The following is a 25,000-nucleotide window of genomic DNA, read 5'->3' as shown; positions in this document are numbered from 1 at the left end:
GTACTAGGGTTAGGGCTAGAGTTAGTACTAAGGGTAGGGATAGAGTTAGTACTAGGATTAGGGCTAGAATTACTACTAAGGTAAGGGATAGAGTTAGTTCTAGGATTAGGGCTAGAGTTAGTACTAGGGTTAAGGCCAAGATTAAGGTTGAGGATAGGATTATGTATAGCGGTACAGAGATGGCTAGGGTTATAAAACAATACCTTCATTTACCAAGAACTACTTTTAAGTTTTAATACATCTTTTTTAATCCTATCTAAGGATAGGGCTAGAGTTAGTACTATAGTTAGGGCTAGAGTTAGTACTAAGATTAGGGCTAGAGTTAGTACTAGGGATGGGGCTAGAGTTAATACTAAGATTAGGGCTAGAGTAAGTACTAGGGTTAGGACTAGAGTTAGTACTAAGGTTAGGCCTAGAGTTAGCACTAGGGTTAGGGCTAGAGTTAATACTAGGGTTAGGCCTAAAGTTAGTACTAGGGATAGGGTTAGAGTTAGTACTAGGGTTAGGCCTAGAGTTAGTAGTAGGGTTAGGGCTAGAGTTAGTACTAGGGTTAAGGCTAAATTTAGAACTAGGCCAAAATTAAGGTTGGAGATAGGGTTATGGATAGAGTTACAGAGAGGGCTGGGGTCATAAAACAATTTCTTCATTCATCAAGAACCACTTTTAAGTTTTAACACATCTTTTTTAATCCCATCTAAGGTTAGGGCTAAAGTTAGTATTAGGGTTAGGGCTAGAGTTAGTACTAAGGCTACAGTTAGTACTAAGGTTAGGGCTAGAGTTAGTACTAAGGTTAGGGCTAGAGTTAGTACTAAGGCTACAGTTAGTACTAAGGTTAGGGCTAGAGTTAGTACTAAGGTTAGGGATAGAGTTAGTACTAGGGTTAGGGCTAGAGTTATTACTTAGGTTAAGGCTAGAGTTAGTGCTAGTGCTAAGGCCAAGATTAAGGTTGGGGATAGGGTTACAGATAGACTTACAGAGAGCTAGGGTCATAAAATAATTACTTAAAAAATATATAGTAAAAAAAAAAAAAATACGACCATTTTCCCCAGATTATGGGGCACAAAATGCTTGCGCTTTACGCAGATTTTGGCAAACTACAAATCAACAAAATTATTCACTGGGAATCAGGATAAATCAAATAAATCTAAGCTGGGGCCGTTCTTGTCTACAGGCCCCAAAAAAGCCTCCTGATTAGCATATTTTTCTAAAACCTCATATTATACTCAAATATAAAGCAAAATTGTTTCTCCCAGAGGATAATCACTTTTCTTCAATCACAATCCCTAAATCAGCTGTTTACTGTAACGAGGCTGAACTGTAACACCCCACACAGCCTATGGAAAAAATAGCGATGCAGTCATTTTTTCAAACCTCATACAACCCCTTTAATCAAAAACTTCATCATCTTAATTTTGTTTTACTTTTTTTGCCAATTTTCTTTTTCCAACAACTTTCCACATAAAAACAGCTCCCAAACCATAAACCATATAAACAATCTCCACATTTTTTTATCTTTGTAAACATAGATTTAGTTGTAAACCAACACATAAAATGATTAAACATGATATAAAATAAATAATAGCTATAAAAATATGGTTTATAGGACAAACTCTTGTAAGTAAAAGTACGCGTTTCGGTCATGTGCCGAGTGCTTATTTCGGTTGAAAAATTACATTAAAGTATATGTTAAAATAAGACAATTTACAGGAGTTTTAAAATTACTTCCTCTGATTCCAGCTGTTTCACTGATTCTGGAACAGTTTTTCTTTTTCTCCTGTGAACCTCCGTTCCAACGTTATGCACATTTTCCCTTTAACCAATCACAGAACTTCTTTATCGCCATTTGTTTTTTTTTTTTTCTGAAGCTGGCCAATCAAAACACAGCCACACCCACACTAAAGTTTTTCAGTACACGCCCATTTGCTTGAAGGGGAAGCTTACTTCTTTATATCCGAAGGGCATAACTTTGGAATGGAGGGACATAGAAAAACAAGAAAAACTGTTCCAGAATCAGTGAACCTGCAGCATTTGGGGGAGGCACTCAATTTAATGAAAAAATATAAGACCATTCACAGGAGTTTTAAAATTACTTCCTCTAATTCCAGCTGTTTCACTGATTCTGGAACAGTTTTTCTTTTTCTCCTGTGAACCTCCATTCCAACATTATGCACATTTTCCCTTTAACCAATCACAGAACTTCTTTATCGCCATTTGTTGTTTTTTTTTTCTGAAGCTGGCCATTCAAAACACAGCCACACCCACACTAAAGTTTTACAGTACACGCCCATTTGCTTGAAGGGGAAGCTTACTTCTTTATTTCCGAGGGGCATAACTTTGGAATGGAGGGACATAGAAAAAAAAGAAAAACTGTTCCAGAATCAGTGAACCTGCAGCATTTGGAGGACACTCAATTTAATGGAAAAAATATTTTTGGCATATGCAGTATTGTGGGATTTTCACCTGAGAAGGGACTTGGTTTGAGCTGAAATGCATAATTTTAAAAAATCATCTTCCTTTGCACTAAAAAGTCATTCTTCTAGGCCAACACTCTTTTATATATATATATATATATATATATATATATATATATATATATATATATATATACATATATATATATATATATATATATATATATATGTATATATATATATATATATATAAAGGGTGTTGGCCTAGACTATCTGACTTGAGCATCATCTATAAAGGTGCTATTTTGTAGTGGCATTTATATATATATATATATATATATATATATATATATATATATGCCACTACAAAATAGCACCTTTATATAGATGATGCTCAAGTCAGATAGTTAGACATAGACATATATTACATCTGGAGTAATAGAGCTTCTATCCTTTATCTACTGAGATCTTAAGTTGGAATGAAGAAGATTCCATCACTATTGACAACATCATACTTTCGCATGTTCTGTGGTCCATATTCCAAAACCCAATCCATAACCGCGAAATACAATAATAAGAAAGCCAACTGATCCTACTGTACCAGCCACGTGAAGACAACCTTAACTTTGTAGAATTTATCCATTCATCATATTCGGAAGCAGAAAACGAGACAAGAAAAATAAAAACAACGAGAACTAATCATGGTCTGGTGCCAAAGACCACCAAATAAGACATCCGTGAAGACACATGCCCAACATTCACCAACCAAATGTGATTGAATCCAAAAATACAATAAAAGTCCAAGTTTATATGGTAGGTAACAAAACAAGAGCCACCACCCAATGCCAAGAAGACGGCCATTTTGTTAGCTACGTGAACTCCCCCCCAAAAAAATGGTTTAGGCCAAAAGACATGAACCATGGGGTTGGGTTCATGATGATGATGATTTTTCTTGAAAATTTGGTTGAGGCCACAAAATAGCTTCTTCAGCCATAAGCATTGGGTGGTCTTTGCCCTCACAATGAAAGCAGCAGTGACTTTTTCTTATATATCAAAACTTAGATGTATCGGTAAAGGGTTTTGCATCTAGGTTCAGGGATATCCCATTTTGTTGACCAGTCCGTAATACAAAACTTTGGGTCCCTATTCCGACCAATCAGAATTGCCACATCAATGTTCCTTATGACCGTTCTGACTGGCCAAAGTGGAGGGACTAGAAGAATTGTCAGTAGGTCTGGAGGAGAGATGTTCAAAAAGGCGGAATTGAGAGATTATAAGTCTTTGTTAAACTAAAGCTATAATCAAAAAATGACTTATTGTTTAGGTTTTCGTGTTAAATGTATTTTTTTTCCCATTTTTGACCATTTTTTTCTCATTTTTATTTCACAATCTGTATTAAAATAATAAATAGAAATAGTTAAATTCTTACACTGGATAATTTTTAGACTCTTACTTTCTGTCCTTTCAGGAAATGCACATGTACATTTGCAGCAATGAACAGAATCCTCCCATATCTTTTATATTGAAGCATCTAATGAGGGTGTGCAAAGGTCAATTTCAGGGTCAGCTGTGACATCACCTATTGTGATCCCATGTCATCAGCTGTTTTTACAGGTGTAACCTGTCTTTGCTGATAAAGAGTCTGCTGAAAACTTCCTGAAAAGACAGGAGTAATGAGTCTAAAAAAAGCCACAATGCCCAGTGTGAAAATTGCAAGATTACTAGTTTTTTTTTAAGACAGATTTTTATATGAAAACAATCATTGTAAGAAAATGACAAAAACCTAACTTGAAAGGGTTGTCCAGGACTATTATTGTTTTTTTTACAATGGACCTAAGAATTAACTGGCTGGTAGCTGCTAACTACCTACTTTTTATAGCCAGTGCCGGATCAAAGTGGTCATGGATTGCTCCTGGTGGCTCAAAGTGATCACGGTTCGCTGCTGCTGGATCAAAGTGGTCCCAGATCACTCCTGCCAGCTAACAGTCGTCAAGGATCACTCCTGCCAGCTCACAGTAATCAAGGATCATTCCTGCCGGCTCACAGTGGTCAAGGATTTCTCCTGCGAGCTCACAGTAGTCAAGGATCACTCCTGCCAGCTCATGGTTGTCATGGATCGCTCCTGTTGGCTCGAAGTGGTTAAGGATCGCTCCTGCCAGCTCACAGTGGTCAAGGATCACTCCTGCCGGCTCAAAGTGGTCAAAGATCACTCATGCCAGCTCAACGTGTGAAAGGATTGCTCCTGCCGGCTCAAAGTGATCACGGATCGCTCCAGCCAGCTCAAAGTGGTGAAGGATCTCTCCAGCCAGCTCAGAAGTGGTCATGAATCACTCCAGCTGGGTCACAGTGATCATGGATCGCTCCAGCCAGTTCAAAGTGGTCAAGGATCGTTCCTGTCGGTGATTCTGGCTTTTCGAGTCAACAGAGCTGCTCTTTCTCTTCCGGGCTGCTCTGTTGATGCAGCATGGCTGCCAACGTCATGCTTATTGACTGATGGCTCCCTACATTTAGGCAGCAAGGACCCAGCTGTCAATCAGCATGACATCAGCAGTCATACCCTGTTAATAGTGCAGTACGGAAGAGAAAGAGCTGCTATGTGGAAGCTGCAGAATCGCCAGCAGGTGCGGTCTGTGACCACTGTATGTCGGCAGAGATCTGTTCCGGGCAGAACAGTAGTTAGCAACTACTTGGTGACTGTTAGATCTTAAGGTGGCTTTACACGCTACGACATCGCTTAAGCGATCTCGTTGGGGTCATGGAATTTGTGACGCACATCCGGCCGCATTAACGATGTTGCGTGTGACACCTATGAGCGATTTTGAATCATCGCAAAAATGTTCAAAATCACTCATCGGTGACATCCCCCCCTCTTCTCAATTATCGTTGCTGATGCTTGGACGATGTAGTTCGTCGTTTCTGCGGCAGCACACATCGCTACGTGTGACACCGCAAGAACGAGGAACCTCACCTTACCTGCGGCCGCCGGCAATGCGGGAGGAAGGAGGTGGGCGGGATGTTACATCTCCGCCCCTCCGCTTCTATTGGGCGCTCGCTTAGTGACGTCGCTGTGACGCTGAACGAACCGCCCCGGTAACAGCAACGTCGCTTGGCAGGTAAGTATGTGTGACAGGTCTGAGCGATGTTGTGCGCCACGGCCAGCGATATGCCCGCGTCACAGAACCGATGGGGGCGGGTACCCACGCTAGCGATATCAGTAACGATATCGCAGCGTGTAAAGTACCCCTTAGGCCCATAGTGAAAAAATTAATTAGTCCCGGACAATCCCTTTAAGCAATAAATCATTTTCTGATAATGTGTGTATACCAACTAATAGTGAAAGTTTACTTATGGGCATATATTATTTTGTTCTATGACCCCAATTAAAATAGCGGCCCTCGCGGAGAGCCCCCTTTAAGTAATGTAAATGAAGGTATAGCAATTAAACAGATCTTCCAGTTACTTTACTCATTAGGAGAGCCACCATGGAGAAGCCTAATGTGAATATCATATACATGGAGCCGTGTATTAAGTTGTGACCTCTAGCTTTGATTAGTACAAAGCCGGGTACTTTCATGAAAGCCACCGCCGTGAATTTGGCGGCCCCCCGTTTAACAAGTAAATTCCAATGATCAGTTTTGGAACCTTTATTAAGTTTGAAAAGCAATTAGAGATTGTGCCACATTATGGAACAGATGTTCTAGAGGGCAGAGAAGGTGTTATATGGTTGAGCGCTCGCTCGTCTAATGCCACTGCGGTGTGCCGTACCCAACCGTCACTGCTGCTTTCATCTGCCCAACACCCGCTCCGAGAAGCGGCATGGGGCAGGTGTTCCATAGTAATGAGGTTCAGCAAACGGAGAAGAAATAAAGGCAGCTCCAACCTGTCAATAATCACCGGATCGGAGGGTGTCTCGTTCCGATTCCCACAGCTCTTCTTATCACAACAGCGACTGCGGAGGAGAGAAAAAAAAGCAGTGTTATGGCGGTACTGCACATTCAGCTTCATTGAGACAGCGGGTTCAAATTGCAGCCACATTAGCGGCATTCGAGCTACCTGGAAGCGGTGTCAGAAAACACGTAAATCCGCATGGGGGCTAATTACTCACTGCAGCCTCGGCCAGCACAGCTGCCAGCTTATTAGGCCAAGGAACGACACAGGTAAATGAGCAAATGGCCCCCGAAATACCCACTTTATGCCTTTGATAATTTCCGTATATCGAACTTAGATATTATTTTCAAAGCATTTCAATAAAATTTACTAAAGAGCATTAAAAGAAGCAATGAATAAAGTTATTGCTAGGTAGAAAATGGATTTCCTCTTAAAGGGGATCTGTCAGTAGGGTCCACCCTCCTATGTTGTCTATATGGGCATGAAGGTCATAAGAAGCTGAATAAAATGACACCCTGACATCCGCAATCCGATGTCTTATTTCAGAGAAATCCACATCTTTCTTAATATGTAAATGAGCTGTTAAGATCTATGGGCGGGACATAGATCTCCCTGAGAATCTGCATCAAGAGCTTGTTGTAAATGAAAGGAGGCGTAACTAGTGTGAGACATATAGATCAAGAAAGCAGACTGTCAGTCATTACATGTCTCACACTGGAGAGCAGACTGTCAGCCATTACATGTCTCACACTGGAGAGCAGACTGTCAGTCATTACATGTCTCACACTGGAGAGCAGACTGCCAGTAATTACATGTCTCACACTGGAAGAAGACTGTCAGTCATTACATGTCTCAAACTGGAGAGCAGACTGTCAGTCATTACATGTCTCACACTGGAGAGCAGACTGTCAGTCATTGCATGTCTCACACTGGAGAGCAGACTGTCAGTCATTACATGTCTCACACTGGAGAGCAGACTGTCAGTCATTACATGTCTCACACTGGAGAGAAGACTGTCAGTCATTACATGTCTCACACTGGAGAGCAGACTGTCAGTAATTACATGTCTCACACTGGAAGAAGACTGTCAGTCATTACATGTCTCAAATTGGAGAGCAGACTGTCAGTCATTATATGTCTCACACTGGAGAGCAGACCGTCAGTCATTACCTGTCTCACACTGGTGAGCAGACTGTCAGTCATTTCATGTCTCACACTGGAGAGCAGACTGTCAGTCATTACATGTCTCACACTGGAAGCAGACTGTCAATCATTACATGTCTCACACTGGAGAGCAGACTGTCAGTCATTATATGTCTCACACTGGAGAGCAGACCGTCAGTCATTACATGTCTCACACTGGAGAGCAGACTGTGGACAACCAATTTAAGTGCTGTTCTTACGCACTACACAGCCTAAACTGCAGAGCACAACGTTTTGATCTATGTCTCTATTTGGCAGACTAGTCTAGTTACAGCCAATGTTACCAAACATTTATTTATATTCCTAGAATATATATATATATATATATATATATATATATATATATATATACTCAAGTAACAGTACGGTTCCATAGACCTATCGGGTCTTATACTTCTGCCAGCTTCTGGCAGTGGCATCTCGTGGAAACAGAAGGGTTAGTTGTTTTAACTTAACATGCTGATGTTTCTCAACCACGACATCATCTGGTATCCCCACCAATACACATTGGATGGTTGTCCTCTCCCATTAAAAAAAACCAAGTATGGCTAAAGTTAACCTAACCTCTAGAAGAGCCTTTAGATTGTAAGGGGACATTAAATTACAGAAGTCCTAACTGAAAAGATGTGTTTTAGAGCACTCTTAAGACTGTGTATAGTGGAAATCATCCAAACTGTTTGAGGAAGAACATTCTAAAAAACTGGTGCAGCACTAAAGAAGTCTCGAAGAGATGAGAATGAGATATGTTACATGATAGCAGAATGTAGAGTATGGGTGGTGGTAGATAGAGATGAGGGAAAAAATATAGGGCAATAAAGCAAATGGAACATGAATATGTGAATATGTCTCTGATCAATCACATGAGATCACAGAGTTCCCAAAGAAAAATTATGGCCAAATTTAACCTAACCTGTGCAAAAGCATTTAGCCTGTTAAAGGGAGTTAGATTGCAGAAGTCTTAACTGAAAAAATGTGGTTTTTTTAGAGCGCTCTTAAGACTGTCTATGGTGGAAATCATCCACACTGTTTGGGGAAGCACAATCTAAAAAACTGGTGCAGCACAAGAGAAGTCACAGAGATCAGAATGGGAGGTTTGTTATCTGATAGCAGAACATAGAGCATGGGTGTCGTGGTAGACAGAGATGAGGGAGGAGATATAGGGCATTAAAGTGACTGGAATGTGAATATGTCTCTGATCAATCACATGACATCACAGAGTTCCCAAAGAAAAATGATGGCCAAATTTAACCTAACCTATACAAGAACCTTTATATTGTGGTGGGGGATTTAAATTACAGAAGCCCTGACTGAAAATATGTGTTTTTAGAGCACTCTTAACACTGTCTATGGTGGAAATCATCCAAACTGTTTGGGGAAGAACAATCGAAAAAACTGGTGCAGCACAAGAGAAGTCTCAGAGATGTTGGACAACACCTGTAAATGCTAAGTTTTTTTTTTCCTCTATCAGGTCATCAAGTGGGGAAGGTCTGCTGAAAAAAGGTCCATGCTAATAAAGTAAAGCATTCTAAGCCTTTGAAATAAAATACAAATTCTATAAATCTTTATATCAAGAGCACAATCCATCCTCAATAATTACAATAAAAGCTAAAATAGGAAATCGAGATTTATGGGCTTTGTGTAGTAGAAGGCTCTTGCACATTTGTCGTATGGCATGGTAATTCTGCCCTCCGCCGATGGGACAGACTGGGACGATTGCGTGTTTCATTAATCTTTACAGTGAAATAAAACTATACGTGCAGTGTACTTTACCACTCGAGTCATTTAGGAAAGTCATTTGTCCCAGGGACAAGAGTAGGGGAAAGGTTTTGACTTCTCATTAGAGTTGAGCGGATTGCTAATAATCCGGGTCCGGTGGATCAGTGGTGGGTTGACAAGGAAGTCCGGATCCGATCCGGAATCCGGACCAATATATGTCAATGAGGAGCAGAATCCAGGACGAGAGAAAGAGAAAGAGAAAGACAAAGACAAAGACAAAGACAAAGAGAAAGAGAAAGAAAAAGAGAGAGAAAGAGAAAGAGAAAAAGAGAGAGAGAGAGAAAGAGAGAAAGAGAAAAAGAGAGAGAAAAGAGAGAGAGAAGAGAAAGAGTAGAGAAAGAAAGAGCTGAGAAGAGAGAGAAGAGGAGACAGAGAGAGAGAAGAGAGAGATGAGAGAGAGAAGAGAGAGGGAAAGAGAAAAAGAAAGACTGAGAAAAAGAGAGAGAGAGGAGAGAGAGGAGACAGAGAGAGAGAGAAAGAGAGAGAGAAAAGAGAGAGAAGAGAAAGAGGAGAGAAAGAAAGAGGAGAGAAGAGAGAGGAGAGAGAAGAGGAGAGGAGACAGAGAGAAAGAAGAGAGAGATGAGAGAGAGAAGAGAGAGGAGAGAGAGGAGAGAGAGTTAGAGATAGAGAGAGGGAAAAAGAGAGACTGAGAAAAAGAGAGAGAGAAAAAGAGAGAAAAAGAGAGAGAGAGGAGAGACAGAGGGAGGGAGAGAGAGATGAGAGAGAGAGAGAGACAAAAAGAGAGAGAGAAAAAGAGAGAGAAAGAGAGAGAGCGAGAAAGAGAGAGAGAGAAAGGGAGAGAGAGGAAAAAAAAAAAACCCGGATCGTGCACCCGGAATCCCTCGTCCGGGTCGGACCCGGATCTACCGCTGAATCCGCGCGGATCCGGATTTTTCAAGTTCGGGTCCGCTCAACACTACTTCTCATAAATAATGGTTTCAACCAGCGCAGATCCAGCCTCTGGCTTTACACAGACAGTTCTGCTTCAAAAATAAGGCACCCCCTGCCAGCTGGACTAATGCCACTTTGTACCCTGTGGAGTCATCTCTAAAGCTGCCCTTGATCTCTCGTACAATGTAACCAATTTCTACAAGGTCATGCCATATGGGACGCATTGAGTTTGTGGATGGCCACATTTTTCTATGGCTCGGACGGAGATGTTTGTTCGGGAAGTCAGGAAAATAGAGTACTGTGTATGGCGCTAAAAATATAGAAAAAGAGTTGGCGTCTGGCCTGGAGGATTAATGGTATATTAGGTGAGTTCAGAGGGTGCTATATAATGGCTCAATAGAAATATGTCCTTCCTACCTTTTCTCTTGGTTTCAAATATCCTAAGCCTTGAAAAAAGAAATTTTGCAATAAAACAATTTTAAAAAGCAAACATTTTTTTGAGCGGGCACTACCATGTACGGCTGCTCGATACTCCTAACTAGTGATGAGCGGGCACTACCATGTACGGCTGCTCGATACTCCTAACTAGTGATGAGCGGGCACTACCATGTACGGCTGCTCGATACTCCTAACTAGTGATGAGCGGGCACTACCATGCTCGGCTGCTCGATACTCCTAACTAGTGATGAGCGGGCACTACCATGCTCGGGTGCTCGATACTCCTAACTAGTGATGAGCGGGCACTACCATGTACGGCTGCTCGATACTCCTAACTAGTGATGAGCGGGCACTACCATGTACGGCTGCTCGATACTCCTAACTAGTGATGAGCGGGCACTACCATGTACGGCTGCTCGATACTCCTAACTAGTGATGAGCGGGCACTACCATGCTCGGCTGCTCAATACTCCTAACTAGTGATGAGCGGGCACTACCATGCTCGGGTGCTCGATACTCCTAACTAGTGATGAGCGGGCACTACCATGTACGGCTGCTCGATACTCCTAACTAGTGATGAGCGGGCACTACCATGCTCAGGTGCTCGATACTCCTAACTAGTGATGAGCGGGCACTACCATGCTCGGCTGCTCGATACTCCTAACTAGTGATGAGCGGGCACTACCATGTACGGCTGCTCGATACTCCTAACTAGTGAGGAGCGGGCACTACCATGCTCGGGTGCTCATTACTCGGAACTAGTGATGAGCGAGCACTACCATGCTCAGGTGCTCAGTATTCGTAACTAGTGATGAGTGGGCACTACCATGCTCAGGTGCTCAGTACTCGTAACTAGTGATGAGTGGGCACTACCATGCTCAGGTGCTCAGTATTCGTAACTAGTGATGAGTGGGCACTACAATGCTCGGGTGCTCGGTACTCGTAACTAGTGATGAGCGGTCACTACCATGCTCGGGTGCTCAGTACTCGTAACTAGTGATGAGTGGGCACTACCATGCTCAGGTGCTCAGTATTCGTAACTAGTGATGAGCGGGCACTACCATGCTCGGGTGCTCATTACTCGTAACTAGTGATGAGTGGGCACTACCATGCTCAGGTGCTCAGTATTCGTAACTAGTGATGAGCGGGCACTACCATGCTCAAGTGCTCAGTACTCGTAACTAGTGATGAGTGGGCACTACCATGCTCAGGTGCTCAGTATTCGTAACTAGTGATGAGTGGGCACTACCATGCTCGGGTGCTCGGTACTCGTAACTAGTGATGAGTGGTCACTACCATGCTCGGGTGCTCGGTACTCGTAACTATTGATGAGCGAGCACTACCATGTACGGCTGCTCGATACTCCTAACTAGTGATGAGCGGACACTACCATGCTCGGGTGCTCAGTACTCGTAACTAGTGATGAGCGAGCACTACCATGCTCAGGTGCTCAGTACTCGTAACTAGTGATGAGCGAGCACTACCATGCTCAGGTGCTCAGTACTCGTAACTAGTGATGAGCGGGCACTACCATGCTCGGGTGCTCAGTACTCGTAACGAGCAGTTAAATGCTCAGATGGGCTTGACGCAAGTAATGGGAGTCAATGGGGAACTGGACCATTTTTCTGGGAAATCTTTATTATACCATTGTACACAAGTCGTACCCTCGTCCAAGCATCCAACTACTCGTTATGAGCCTTGAGCACCCGAGCATGGTAGTGCTCGCTCATCACTGGTTACGAGTACTGAGTACCCGAGCATGGTAGTGCCCGCTCATCACTAGTTACGAGTACTGAGTACCCGAGCATGGTAGTGCCCGCTCATCACTAGTTACGAGTACTGAACACCTGAGCATGGTAGTGCCCGCTCATCACTAGTTACGAGTACTGAGTACCTGAGCATGGTAGTGCTCGCTCATCACTGGTTACGAGTACTGAGTACCCGAGCATGGTAGTGCCCGCTCATCACTAGTTACGAGTACTGAGTACCCGAGCATGGTAGTGCCCGCTCATCACTAGTTACAAGTACTGAGCACCCGAGCATGGTAGTGCTCGCTCATCACTAGTTACAAGTACTGAGCACCCGAGCATGGTAGTGCCCGCTCATCACTAGTTACGTGTACCGAGCTCCCGAGCATGGTAGTGCCCGCTCATCACTAGTTACGTGTACCGAGCACCCGAGCATGGTAGTGCCCGCTCATCACTAGTTACGTGTACCGAGCACCCGAGCATGGTAGTGCCCGCTCATCACTAGTTACGAGTACTGAACACCCGAGCATGGTAGTGCCCGCTCATCACTAGTTATCACATGTCCTCCAACCTTCCTAAATTGTCTGGGAGCTTTCTAGAAAAAGGAAAGATCTCCCAGACTCCAATAAGGGTTGGAAAGTCTCCTGGGCACTGCCAAAGCCTTCCAAAACTTTGTATCGGGGGGGGGGGGGGGGGGGGGGAGTCCCATCAGACTTGGTGGGTATGGATAGGACATGGACCCAGTATTTAGAGGGAAGGGAGTGGTTGGAAAATGTGAGGATGGTAATGTAGACCACCTGCCCCAAGAAGGATGTCAATCTGATGCCACCGAACTCAAAACATCTCAAACTAAAAGAAGAGTTAAGGAAGTGAGCCTGTTCCGAGTTGTACAAAGCAAAAATGTGACACCAATAGAAGTGTTGGAGGCCATTAAGTACCTCCGTTTGCACCAGATATTATGAGTGGCGTAACTTGAAGCTTGTGGTCCCCAATATGAAACCTCCAACAGGGACCCAACTATCAGAGGTCTTTAATATCATTGGTCTTCTCATATGGGCAAAAGGGATCTTGGCTCTAGGCCTGTGACGGCAACACCTGCTCCCAATATAATTATGCCCATGGGTATCATATAGTGGTGTCTTCTTCTATAAAGTCCTTCAGGCTCCACAGGCAGCTTTCTTTGGCACCCATACAGCTACACCCCAGCCTTCAGCTCTTCAGCATTGCCCCGTAAGGCCTCCTAGTATCCAGGCTGTGTACCATGGCTAGCCATAACTTTGTTTGGGCCTTTATTTTACGGGTTCCTGAAAGGCGTATATGGACAATTTAGCAAATATTGGTGAATCCATACATCATAAAGCGAAATGACGACCCCTCTGAGTCCTAAACAGAAGCCACTTGGCCACCTCACCATCCCTAAACAGGAACAATGATGAACCAGGCGTTGACTCTTGAGTCTACTTGACCCTTTGGTCCTCCTTACCTGTTTGTAAAGTAACCAATCATCTCACAGCCAAAAAAACCCCCACTCCACATCTGAATTCAAGGCGCTACCCATAGGAATGTTTTAGTAGCCCATAAATTTGCTGCCTGTGTCACATAAATGCAAAGCTTTATTGTGCTGTTAGTCTTGACAGAAAGCCCTGCAGAAAGTTGTTTAGGGATTAAATCTCTAAAACAAGCCATTTCCAAACAGAGGGCTTTCACTATTTCATGTCTGGTTACAGGGAATTTCATCTTCGGGGAAGCAGGCAGTCTCTCACGCCATATGGCAAATGGCCGTGCATAGCAATTAGCCGGGCTGATTAATGGTGAGCAGACTCTAATTTTATGCTCATAACCAAAGCTCCATTTGCACCTCTTGTGCAAAATCAGCACTTCCCCTGATCCTCCGATTCCGTGCTACCGCGCTCTACCTGCTCTGGAGCTGGAAGGGAAGATTTCTGACCCGTGTCCAATTGTAATATAGTGTAGCTGAAGAACGTTATCTCCAGTAATGACCAATTAACAGGCAATCAGTCACTATGAGCACAGGTAGAGAGGAACCGGCATCCGAAAATTAGTGATGACGATGAACTAAACTAAAGTTTTCATGTTTGATCACATTTTGTAAACTGGAATGAAATGGTACATTTATAGTTTTTGTTGTTTGTTTTTTTATATACTTTATTATTTTTTTTATCATTTTTTTAAGTGATTTATTGCTGACCTTCTATGCAAACGTACATTAGATAATAGCTCAGCAAATGTTTTGTTTGCTTTTTAGATTTTTTTTTTTATTTTTGTTTTGTTTGTAGTTTTTGTGTTTTTTTGTTTGTTTTTTTTACATATTTTATTGATTTTATTACTTTTTTATATTTTTAAGTGATTTATTACTGACCTTCTATGCAAACTTACATTAGATATTAGCTGAGCAAATGTTTTGCTTGCCTTTTAGTTTTTTTTTTAATTTTTGTTTGTAGTTTTTGTGGGGTTTTTTGTTTGTTTTTTTTACATATTTTATTGATTTTATTATATTTTTATATTTTTTTAAGTGATTTATTACTGACCTTCTATGCAAACGTACATTAAATTTTAGCTGAGCAAATGTTTTGTTTGCTTTTTAGATATTTATTTTAATTTTTGTTTTGTTTGTAGTTTTTGTGTTTTTTATTTGTTTTTTTTTACATATTTTATTGATTTTATTACTTTTTTTATCATTTTTTAAGTGATTAATTACAGACCTTCCATACAAACGTACATTAGATATTAGCTCAGCAAATGTTTTGTTTGCTTTTTAGATTTTTTTTTATTTTTGTTTTGTTTGTAGTTTTTGTGGGTTTTTTTGTTTGTTTTTTACATATTTTATTGATTTTATTACTTTTTACTTATTTTATTATTTTTAAGTGATTTATGGATGACATTCTATGCAAATGTACATTAGATAATAATTGGGGGTTTTTTGCTGTTTTTTGTGTTGTTTTTGCGTGTTTATTGGGGTATATGTTTTATTGATTTTGTTATTACTCTTTACTTTTTAGTATTTTCTTAGTTATTTATTACTGATCTTCTATGCAAACATACATTAGATATAAGCTGAGCAAATATTTTGTTTGTTTTTTGTGTTTGTTGTTTTTGTCTGTGTTTTTTGGGGGGGTTACATATTTTATTGATTTCATAACTTTTTAGCATTTTTTAAGTTGCGGTATATATTACTGATCTTCTATGCAAACGTACTTTAGATATTAGCTGAGCAACTGTTTTGTTTGTTTTTTGTGTTTAGTTTGTTTGTTGTTTTTGTGGGGTTTTTTGTTATATATTTTATTGATTCTACTATTATTTACTTTTTAGCATTTTTTAAGTTATTACTGACATTCTATGCAAAACTGCATTAGATATTAGCTGAGCAATTGTTTTGTTTGTTTTTTGTTCTTTATTTGTTTTGTTTGTTGTTTTTATGTTTTTTTATATATTTTATTGATTTTATTACTTTTAGGATTTTTTTAAATTATTTATTACTGATCTTCTATGCAAACCTACAGTAGATATTAGCTGAGCAACTGCTTTTTTTTTTGTTTTTGTGTTTGTATTGTTTATTGTTTTTGTGTTTTGTTTTTTTTTGGGAGGGGTTTTATATATTTTATTGATTTTGTTATTACTTTTTAGCATTTTTTAAGTAATTGTTTTGTTACATATTTTATTGATTTTATTAGTTTTTACTTTTCAGTTATTTCTGACTTTTCATTCAAATATACATTAGATATTAGCTAAGCAAATATTTTTTTTTGTCAGCTGTCAGATATAATGTTTTATCCCAGATTAATTGCAATCGGAATGTTTTCATCTATACTGTAAATGGATGATAATTTGCTAATTTTATACAACCCCGTAAAGCTTTTTCGGCTGTGTTCACAATTCTGATAAGACATTTTGTTGTCTGTTCTATAATATATAAAAAGCGGATCCTTTGTATAACTACTGCAAACAGAAATCTGCTCCAGGTCTCTCATATTTGAAGGCTTAAGGGGGCTTTACACGGTAGCGATATCGCTAGCAATTTGTAGCGATAGCGAGCGTGTAAGTTCCCGCCCCCGTCGCGCATGCGATTGTTTGTGATCGCTGCCGTAGCGAACATTATCGCTACGGCAGCGTCACACATACCTGGTCGGCGGCGGCGCTATGACTGCCGAACAATCCCTCCTTCAAGGGGGAGGGACGTTCGGTATCACAGCGACGTCACCGCAACGTCACTAAGCGGCCGGCCAATCAAAGCGGAGGGCGGAGATGAGCAGGACGTAACATCCCGCCCACCTCCTTCCTTCCTCATTGTGGCTGGCGGCACGTAAGGAGACGTTCCTCGCTCCTGCGGTGTCACACATAGCGATGTGTGCTGCCGCATGAGCGATGAACCACCTGGATAAACAACCATTACCGATTTTTGAGTTTGGGACGACCGCTCCATGGTGAACGATTTTCACCATTTTTGAGGTCGCTTAAGGTCGCTGGTCAGTGTCACACGCTGCGATATCATTGACGCCGGATGTGCGTCACTAACAACTTGACCCCGACGACAAAACATTAACGATATCGTAGCGTGTAAAGCCCCCTTTATTCTCTTCTACCAACAACAATTTTCAGATCTCTCCACAGGTGTCAATGGCATTTACATTCGGACTCATTGCTGCCACTTCAGAACTCTCCAGCACTTTATTTCCATCCATTTCTGGGGGCTTCTTGAAGTGTCCTGCTGGAAGACCCATGACCTAGGACATAAACCCAGCTTTCTGACACTGGGCACTACATTGTGAGCCAAACTCCTTTAGTGATCTTCCGAGTTCATGATGTCAAGGCCCCCAATGCCAAAGACAGCAAAACAACCCCAAAACATCTTTGAGCTTCCACCATATTTGACTGTAGGTCCTGTGTTCTTTTCTTTGTAGCTCTCATTATGTTTTTGGTAAACAATAGAATAATGTGATTTACCAAGAAGCTCTATTTTGGTCTCATCCGTCCTCAAGACAGTTTCACAGAAGGATTTTGGTTTCTCATGTACATTTTGGCAAATTGCAGTCTAGCTTTTTATGTCTCTGTGTCAGCAGTAGGGTCCTCCCGTATCTCCTCCATAGCGTTTCATTCAGATGTAGATGGATAGTTTACACAGACACTGATGCCCCCTGGGCCTGCAGGATTGAATTTCTTTGGAACTTAATTTGGGCTAATACAGACTATCCTGTATTTCAACCTTCCATCAATTTTTCTCTGTCATCCACGTCTAGGGAGATTAGTTACAGCACCAAAAGTTGGAACTTCTTGATTATGCTACGCACCGTGAACAAAGGAACATCAAGATCTCTGGAGATGGACTTGTCACCTTGAGATTGTTGATATTTTTCAACAAGTTTGGTTTTCAAGTCCTCAGACAGTTCTCTTCTCCTCTTTCTGTTCTCCATGCTTGGTGTGGTACACACAGACACACAATGCAAAGATTGAGTCAACTTCTCCCCTTTTTATCTGGTTTCAGGTGTGATTTCCATATTGCCCACACCTGTTACTTGTCAAAGGTAAGTTTGAACGAGCATCACATGCTTGAAACAATGTTGTTTACCCACAATTTTGGAAAGGTGCCAACAATTTTGTTGGGCCCATTTGGGGGGTTTTGTGTTTCAAATTATGGCCAATTTGTCTTTTTGGGTGTATTGGAACAACACAACAGAAATATTGGAAAATATTTCATCCTCTGTAACAATTTCAAGGGTCCCAACACTTAGGCCATGACTGTACTAGTAGTAACCCCTAAAGAAAAAAATAATTAATTGTCCAATGAAGCCTGTTATCCTCCTGAGATCCTAAAAGTCATTGGTCACCAACCTGCGATTCTTTAGCTACTATGTCCCCAAAAACTTTCTGACAGATTCCCTTTGCCTCAACATATATATTTAACTTAAAAAGATAGTAAAAAATTATTACAAAATTATTCAGGTTCCCCAATTTATGTCAGCATGCATTTTGAGAATAAGCCATTTGCATGGATGTCTCTGCCAGTATCTTAGGTTTGGTTGTTTAATAATGGGCTCCCCGTAAATAGTAGAATATGTTTTAACAAGACATATAACCCAAGGATCAAAACTAACTAACTTTGTACAGTCCTCTGAAAAAAAGTTAGTAGGGCCTTCCAGGTCATGGGGCTTAATGAGAGAGGGTCCAAAGGTAGTCGGGGCTCCCAGGTCCTGGGGTGTAACAAGAGAGGATCCAAAGGTAGAAGGGTCTCCCAGATCTTGGGGCTTAGTGAGAGAGGGTCCAAAGATAGTAGGGGTTCCCAGGTCCTGGGACATAACAAGAGAGAATCCAAAGGTAGTAGGGGCTCTCAGGTCCTGGGGCTTAACGAAGAAGGGTCTAAAGGTAGCAGCAGCTCCCAGGTCCTGGGGCTTAATGAAAGAAGGTCAAAAGGTAGTAGGGGCACGCAGGCCCTGGGGCTTAATGAGAGAGGGTCAAAACGTAGTAGGGTCTTCCAGGTTTTTGTGCTTAACGAGAGAGAGTCCATAGGTAGTAGGGGCTCCCAGGTCCTGGGGCTTAATGAGAGAGGGTCAAAAGGTAGTAGGGACTCCCAGGTCTTGGAGCTTAATGAGAGCAGGTCCAATGGTAGTAGGGGCTCCCAGGTCTGGGGCGTAATGAAAGAGGATGCAAAGGTAGTAGGGGTTCCCAGGTCCTGGGACTTAAGGAGAGAGGGTCAAAAGGTAGTAGGGGCTCCCAGGTCTTGGAGCTTAATGAGAGCGAGTCCAATGGTAGTAGGGGCTTCCAGGTCCTGGGGCGTAATGAAAGAGGATCCAAAGGTAGTAGGGGCTCCCAGGTCCTGGGGTGTAATGAAAGAGGATCCAAAGGTAGTAGGGGCTCCCAGCTCCTGGGGCGTAATGAAAGAGGATCCAAAGGTAGTAGGGGTTCCCAGGTCCTGGGGCTTAAGGAGAGAGGGTCTAAAGGTAGCAGTGGCTCCCAGGTCCTGGTGTTTAACAATTATGTGACCTCATTCTTATTTTCTCCTTTAAATTTTATTTTTAACATAATTTAGAGTAAAAAAAAAAAAAGATATATATATATATATATATATATATATATGAATATTGCTGATTTAATTTCTACGGTTGATTGGCATTTTACAGCGCCGAAAAGGTTAAACAAATAACATAGCCGGCGCAGAAGTGGCAGCTTTGTTTAATGCCTGGCCGCCAAGTAAATAAACAGCATCTCTTACCAGTCTGTAGGTAGCGAGGAAAATGGTAATCTCCGGTATTAGCTGCCTGACATTTTAAATATGGCTTTTCTGTCTAAAGTATACTGTACAAATAGCATAATTTGCCTTCAACAGCTTCATGATTCCCCCGCTGTGAGCTGTGGAGTTTTCTTTTCTCTTCCTTTGTATTTATAAAGGGAAAATCCATATGATCAGTAAAGTAACCCAACAAGATGGTAAACACTGCAAACCACACCGGGAGCAAAGTATAGAGGGGGCGGACGGAGCGCAGCAGAAGTGGCGCTAAGTGCCTGTCAATCAAAACTGTTATTGTCCATCTATATACGTGAAGAAGCGTGGATCTGCCATCACTACAGGTAGAATATAGGGGGAATCCTGCCATAGATAGATAGATAGATAGATAGATAGATAGATAGATAGATAGATAGATAGATAGATAGATAGATAGATAGATAGATAGAGGGATAGATAGACAGATAGATAGATAGATAGATAGATAGAGGGATAGATAGATAGATAGATAGATAGATAGATAGATAGATAGAGGGATAGATAGATAGATAGATAGATAGATAGAGAGAGAGCTAGATAGATAGATAGATAGATAGATAGATAGATAGAGGGATAGATAGATAGATAGATAGAGGGATAGATAGATAGATAGATAGATAGATAGATAGATAGATAGATAGATAGATAGATAGATAGATAGATAGATAGATAGATAGATAGAGGGATAGATAGATAGATAGATAGATAGATAGATAGATAGATAGATAGATAGATAGATAGATAGATAGATAGATAGAGGGATAGATAGATAGATAGATAGATAGATAGATAGATAGATAGATAGATAGATAGATAGATAGATAGATAGATAGATAGATAGATAGAGGGATAGATAGATAGATAGTGGGATGGATAGATAGATAGATAGATAGATAGATAGATAGATAGATAGATAGAAGGATAGATATATAGATAGATAGATAGATAGATAGATAGATAGATAGATAGATAGATGGATAGAAGGATAGATAGATAGATAGAGGGATAGATAGATAGAGGGATAGATACATAGATAGATAGATAGAGGGATAGATAGATAGATAGATAGATAGATAGATAGAGGGATAGATAGGATAGATAGATAGATAGAGGGATAGATAGGATAGATAGATAGATAGATAGATAGATAGATAGATAGATAGAGGGATAGATAGATAGAGGGATAGATAGATAGAGGGATAGATACATAGATAGATAGATAGATAGATAGATAGATAGAGGGATAGATAGGATAGATAGATATATAGATAGATAGATAGATAGATAGAGGGATAGATAGATGATAGATAGATAGATAATGGATAGATAGATAGATAGATAGATAGATAGATAGATAGAAGGATAGATAGATAGATGGATAGAAGGATAGATAGATAGATAGATAGAGGGATAGATAGATAGAGGGATAGATAGATAGATAGATAGATAGATAGAGGGATAGATAGATGATAGATAGATAGATAATGGATATGTCGCGGGCGGAGGAGGGGACGCCGCGCTCTCCCACTGCTGCTCGGGTCCGGCTGCCTCGGCTGCTGCGGCCTGCCGCTGCTCGGTGGCTCGAGCGATGGGCCAGATCCCGGGGACTCGAGCGGCGCTCCTCGCCCGTGAGTGAAAGGGGTGTTTTGGGTGTGGGGATTGTTTATTGTCCGTGACACCACCCACGGTTGTGGTGATTTGTTGGCACCACCACTGGTCTGTATGGGGATCCCGGGAAGGATGGTATGGAGCAGCCAGTTGTTGTGTTGCCCCTCCGTGGGTAGGGGTTGGTGATCTCGGGGCCCAGTGATGAGGTGGGAGATGCAGGGCTTGGTGGGTGCAGGGACGCGGGGGCAGCGCTGTGCCTTGCGGCACTGTGGTACTCACTCAGCCTGAGACGATGACACAGTTCTCGGTAAAACACACGGCTGGAAAGACGGTTCCCACGGACGGCTGCACTTGCTTTCCCCAGTAGGTGACGGTGACGGTCCCTCTGTCCTGCACCTATGTTGATAATGGTTGCGATGGGTTCCCACCGGTAAGCCGCTCCCCGGCTTGGATATGGGCCGGAGGAGCCCTACTTTGCCCGCAGACGCTGGCCCTGAGAAACTAGTGCCCTGGCGGTGGCGGTGTCTCTCTGTAACGGTCGGACTGTTGCCATCAATCGGGACTTGGTTGTTTGGAGACAGACGTCCCCTTCACTGACGGATTTGGCAAATTTACGGCGACTCCTAGCCTTGCCGGGATCCGAAAGGCCCCTGCCCTGGTGCTGACTGTTCTTCGTATACTGCTCCAGACCGCCGGGTCACTACCCGTCCGCGGTCCTTCCAGCAACCTCCGAGCAGTCCCCCCTCCAGACTGTCACCGCCGTCTGCTGACCTTGCTGTCACTGTCCGGGCACACAGCCGGACTAACTTCAGGCTTTACTACTCTCACTTTTACTCCTTTTCTGTTACTTCAGCTTTTCTCTCTTGCTCCACTACTGCTTCCTTCTACTTCACTCCCCTAGCTGATCTGCCTGGTTCTTCCCGCCTCCAGGGCTGTGAACTCCTCGGTGGGCGGAGCCAACTGCCTGGCCCACCCCCTGGTGTGAACATCAGCCCCTGGAGGAAGGCAACAAGGATTTTGGTAGCCTTGGTGTTCCTAACTGGGGTGTAGGGTGTGGTGGTGTGATGACCTGTGACCCCTGGCTTGCCCAGGGCGTCACATTCCCCCTTAGCAAAATGCAGACCGTCCGCGGGCTGCCCGTCCAACGCCGGTTTTATTTTCTGAAAGAGGCAAAAAGATAAACGGTAACATGACAACTTATGACATCATCCCACAACGGGAGGCACATTTCTTAAACGTTACTAACGGTTTACAGTTACGGTCTCCGCTCTCTCCCACCCAAGCAACCTGGCCCTGATGCTGCCCCTAAAATCCAGGCAGCACCCCTTTACCCAAGTCCAGCACAAGTTACCCGAGCGGGATCTGTCCTTCCCCTCCAGAGGGTAGCCACCGGTTCCTGTGGTGGCTGGGCCCCAGCCTGCTCTGCTGAGGGCCCTCCCTCCAACCTGCCTCTCCGGAGGCGGCAATGCGGAAACGGTAACGGTAAAACAACTTATTTACAAGCCACTAACGTTTGTGGTTGCCCTGCAAGTTCACAGGCTTGTCCATGGAAAGTCCTCCATGCCAAACTTTTTAAACGGTCCCCACGGGGACAACGGTGCCGGCAACGGCCGGTTTTCTCACAACCACAGTAAATCATTTTCTTTTATCATTTTCCAACTTTCAACTTTCAAACTCAAACACAGAGGTGGTCCCAACGGGGACTGGACAACGGTGCTCCGCTGCCCTTACTCTGAGTCCTCAACATCACCTGAGGGAGGGGGCGCGGCGCTCACTCGGGACTCCTGGCTGCCCCCCAGTTTAGCGTCCAGCGCAAACCACCCCCTCTCCCCACAGTGCCGGGTGTACTGCACAATGTCGCCCGGCATTAGGTTACGGCCGGGATGCTCTTCAGGCAGGTGGGTATTCACATCCCGCCGGGCTACAAACACTTCGGCCTCCAGGCCCGGTTCATATATAAACCCATAGCCCCGGCGGACATCAAACCGCCTCACCTGCCCTTCGTACAGCGGGCCCCGGACCCGGAACGTTGCTTGACGGAGGCTCTCTTTCTCTCTAATTGCTCGGACCACCAGCTCCGCCTTCTTCCTCTCTCTCTCACCAATCTCCAGGCCCAGCGGTACCGGCTCCCTGTCCCAATACGGCGCTGCTGCGAGCTCCGGCGCACGGGTCGGGCCCCGCGGGACATTCTGAACGTTGCCCACTGTCAGAGATCTAGGCGGCAAGTCCCGCGGTGTCTTGGCCTTGGGCGCCACCTTGCAGCGACAACCCGGCGCTACCTCAGCCGAGGTGTGGGGGATGGGCACAGGGGCTTTCCGCAGCTGGGCCTCCGGCTCGGAACGGTTCATCAGCTCCGGCTCGGGGACTTTCTCTGGAGACACCTCCGGTGCGGTTTTCGGAGCCTTCCAAGGCAGCACCTCCGGTCGACTACGGGCTCCGGCTGCAGGTCGGCCCGCCTGGGCGGGCATGCTGGGTAATGCTACCAGTTGCGGTGGTAGCAGGCCTAGTGGCGGGGTCACGGCCTCCGAGACGGGTGGCGAGGGGAGGCAGCGGGGGGGAGAGGGCTCGGACCGGGTCCCGCAGCCGCGATGACCGGCCCTTCCAGGTCATCGGGGCATGGGTCACTCACCCTCCCTTCCTCCGCCTCCTCCTCGCGTCTCCGCACGGCTGCTATAACGTCCGCCATGTCGGTCTCCCACTCCTCCATGAGGAGCTGCATCTTAACCTGCAGCCGTTGGTAGAGCTGCGCAGTCCGGATCTCCACCCACGCCGCGGTTCCAGGCGCGGGGGCTACGGTGTTGCGGGACGGCATCCACATGCTGCTGGCGGCTTCTCCCAGGAACAAGATGTCCGCAGAGTCCTGTCCTGGCGTCCCTGCTTTTATAGCTGCTCTCACATGCAGGCAGCCGCCATCGCATCCCCCTTAGCTTCTTTCCGGCCCCTCCTCTATTGGGGCGGGGTTTTGGCCTTCGCGCCTCTGCTACTCGAGAAGACGCTCGAGCGGGAACTTTTCGCGCCAAAGATGGCGACTTCCGAAATTTTTCAGCCGGATACCTCCGGCGGTCACAAGGCGCACCTCTACCCAACGGCAGAGCGGTAAGATCCTGTTTGTGACGCCAAGTTGTCGCGGGCGGAGGAGGGGACGCCGCACTCTCCCACTGCTGCTCGGGTCCGGCTGCCTCGGCTGCTGCGGCCTGCCGCTGCTCGGTGGCTCGAGCGATGGGCCGGATCCTGGGGACTCGAGCGGCGCTCCTCGCCCGTGAGTGAAAGGGGTGTTTTGGGTGTGGGGATTGTTTATTGTCCGTGACGCCACCCACGGTTGTGGTGATTTGTTGGCACCACCGCTGCTCTGTATGGGGATCCCGGGAAGGATGGTATGGAGCAGCCAGTTGTTGTGTTGCCCCTCCGTGGGTAGGGGTTGGTGATCCCGGGGCCCAGTGATGAGGTGGGAGATGCAGGGCTTGGTGGGCGCAGGGACGCGGGGGCAGCGCTGTGCCTTGCGGCACTGTGGTACTCACTCAGCCTGAGACGATGACACAGTTCTCGGTAAAACACACGGCTGGAAAGACGGTTCCCATGGACGGCTGCACTTGCTTTCCCCAGTAGGTGACGGTCCCTCTGTCCTGCACCTATGTTGATAATGGTTGCGATGGGTTCCCACCGGTAACCCGCTCCCCGGCTTGGATATGAGCCGGAGGAGCCCTACTTTGCCCGCAGACGCTGGCCCTGAGAAACTAGTGCCCTGGCGGTGGCGATGTCTC

General features: G+C 44.1%; 1 protein-coding gene across 1 annotated transcript in view; it reads right to left on the bottom strand.

The window, feature by feature from the left end:
- The window catches only part of EBF1 (EBF transcription factor 1), a 610,041-nt gene that overhangs the window by 526,895 nt on the left and 58,146 nt on the right, over positions 1-25,000 (bottom strand). The window contains exon 6 of the mRNA XM_075344289.1: positions 6,292-6,360. Within this exon, the coding sequence (XP_075200404.1) occupies positions 6,292-6,360 (69 nt within the window). The remainder of the gene's footprint in view (positions 1-6,291; positions 6,361-25,000) is intronic.

Source organism: Anomaloglossus baeobatrachus, chromosome 4, assembly GCF_048569485.1.
Source record: "Anomaloglossus baeobatrachus isolate aAnoBae1 chromosome 4, aAnoBae1.hap1, whole genome shotgun sequence".
In the NCBI taxonomy this organism is placed as follows: domain Eukaryota; kingdom Metazoa; phylum Chordata; class Amphibia; order Anura; family Aromobatidae; genus Anomaloglossus; species Anomaloglossus baeobatrachus.
Note: the sequence above shows the minus strand (reverse complement) of the source record. Positions and strands in the feature narration are given on the sequence as shown.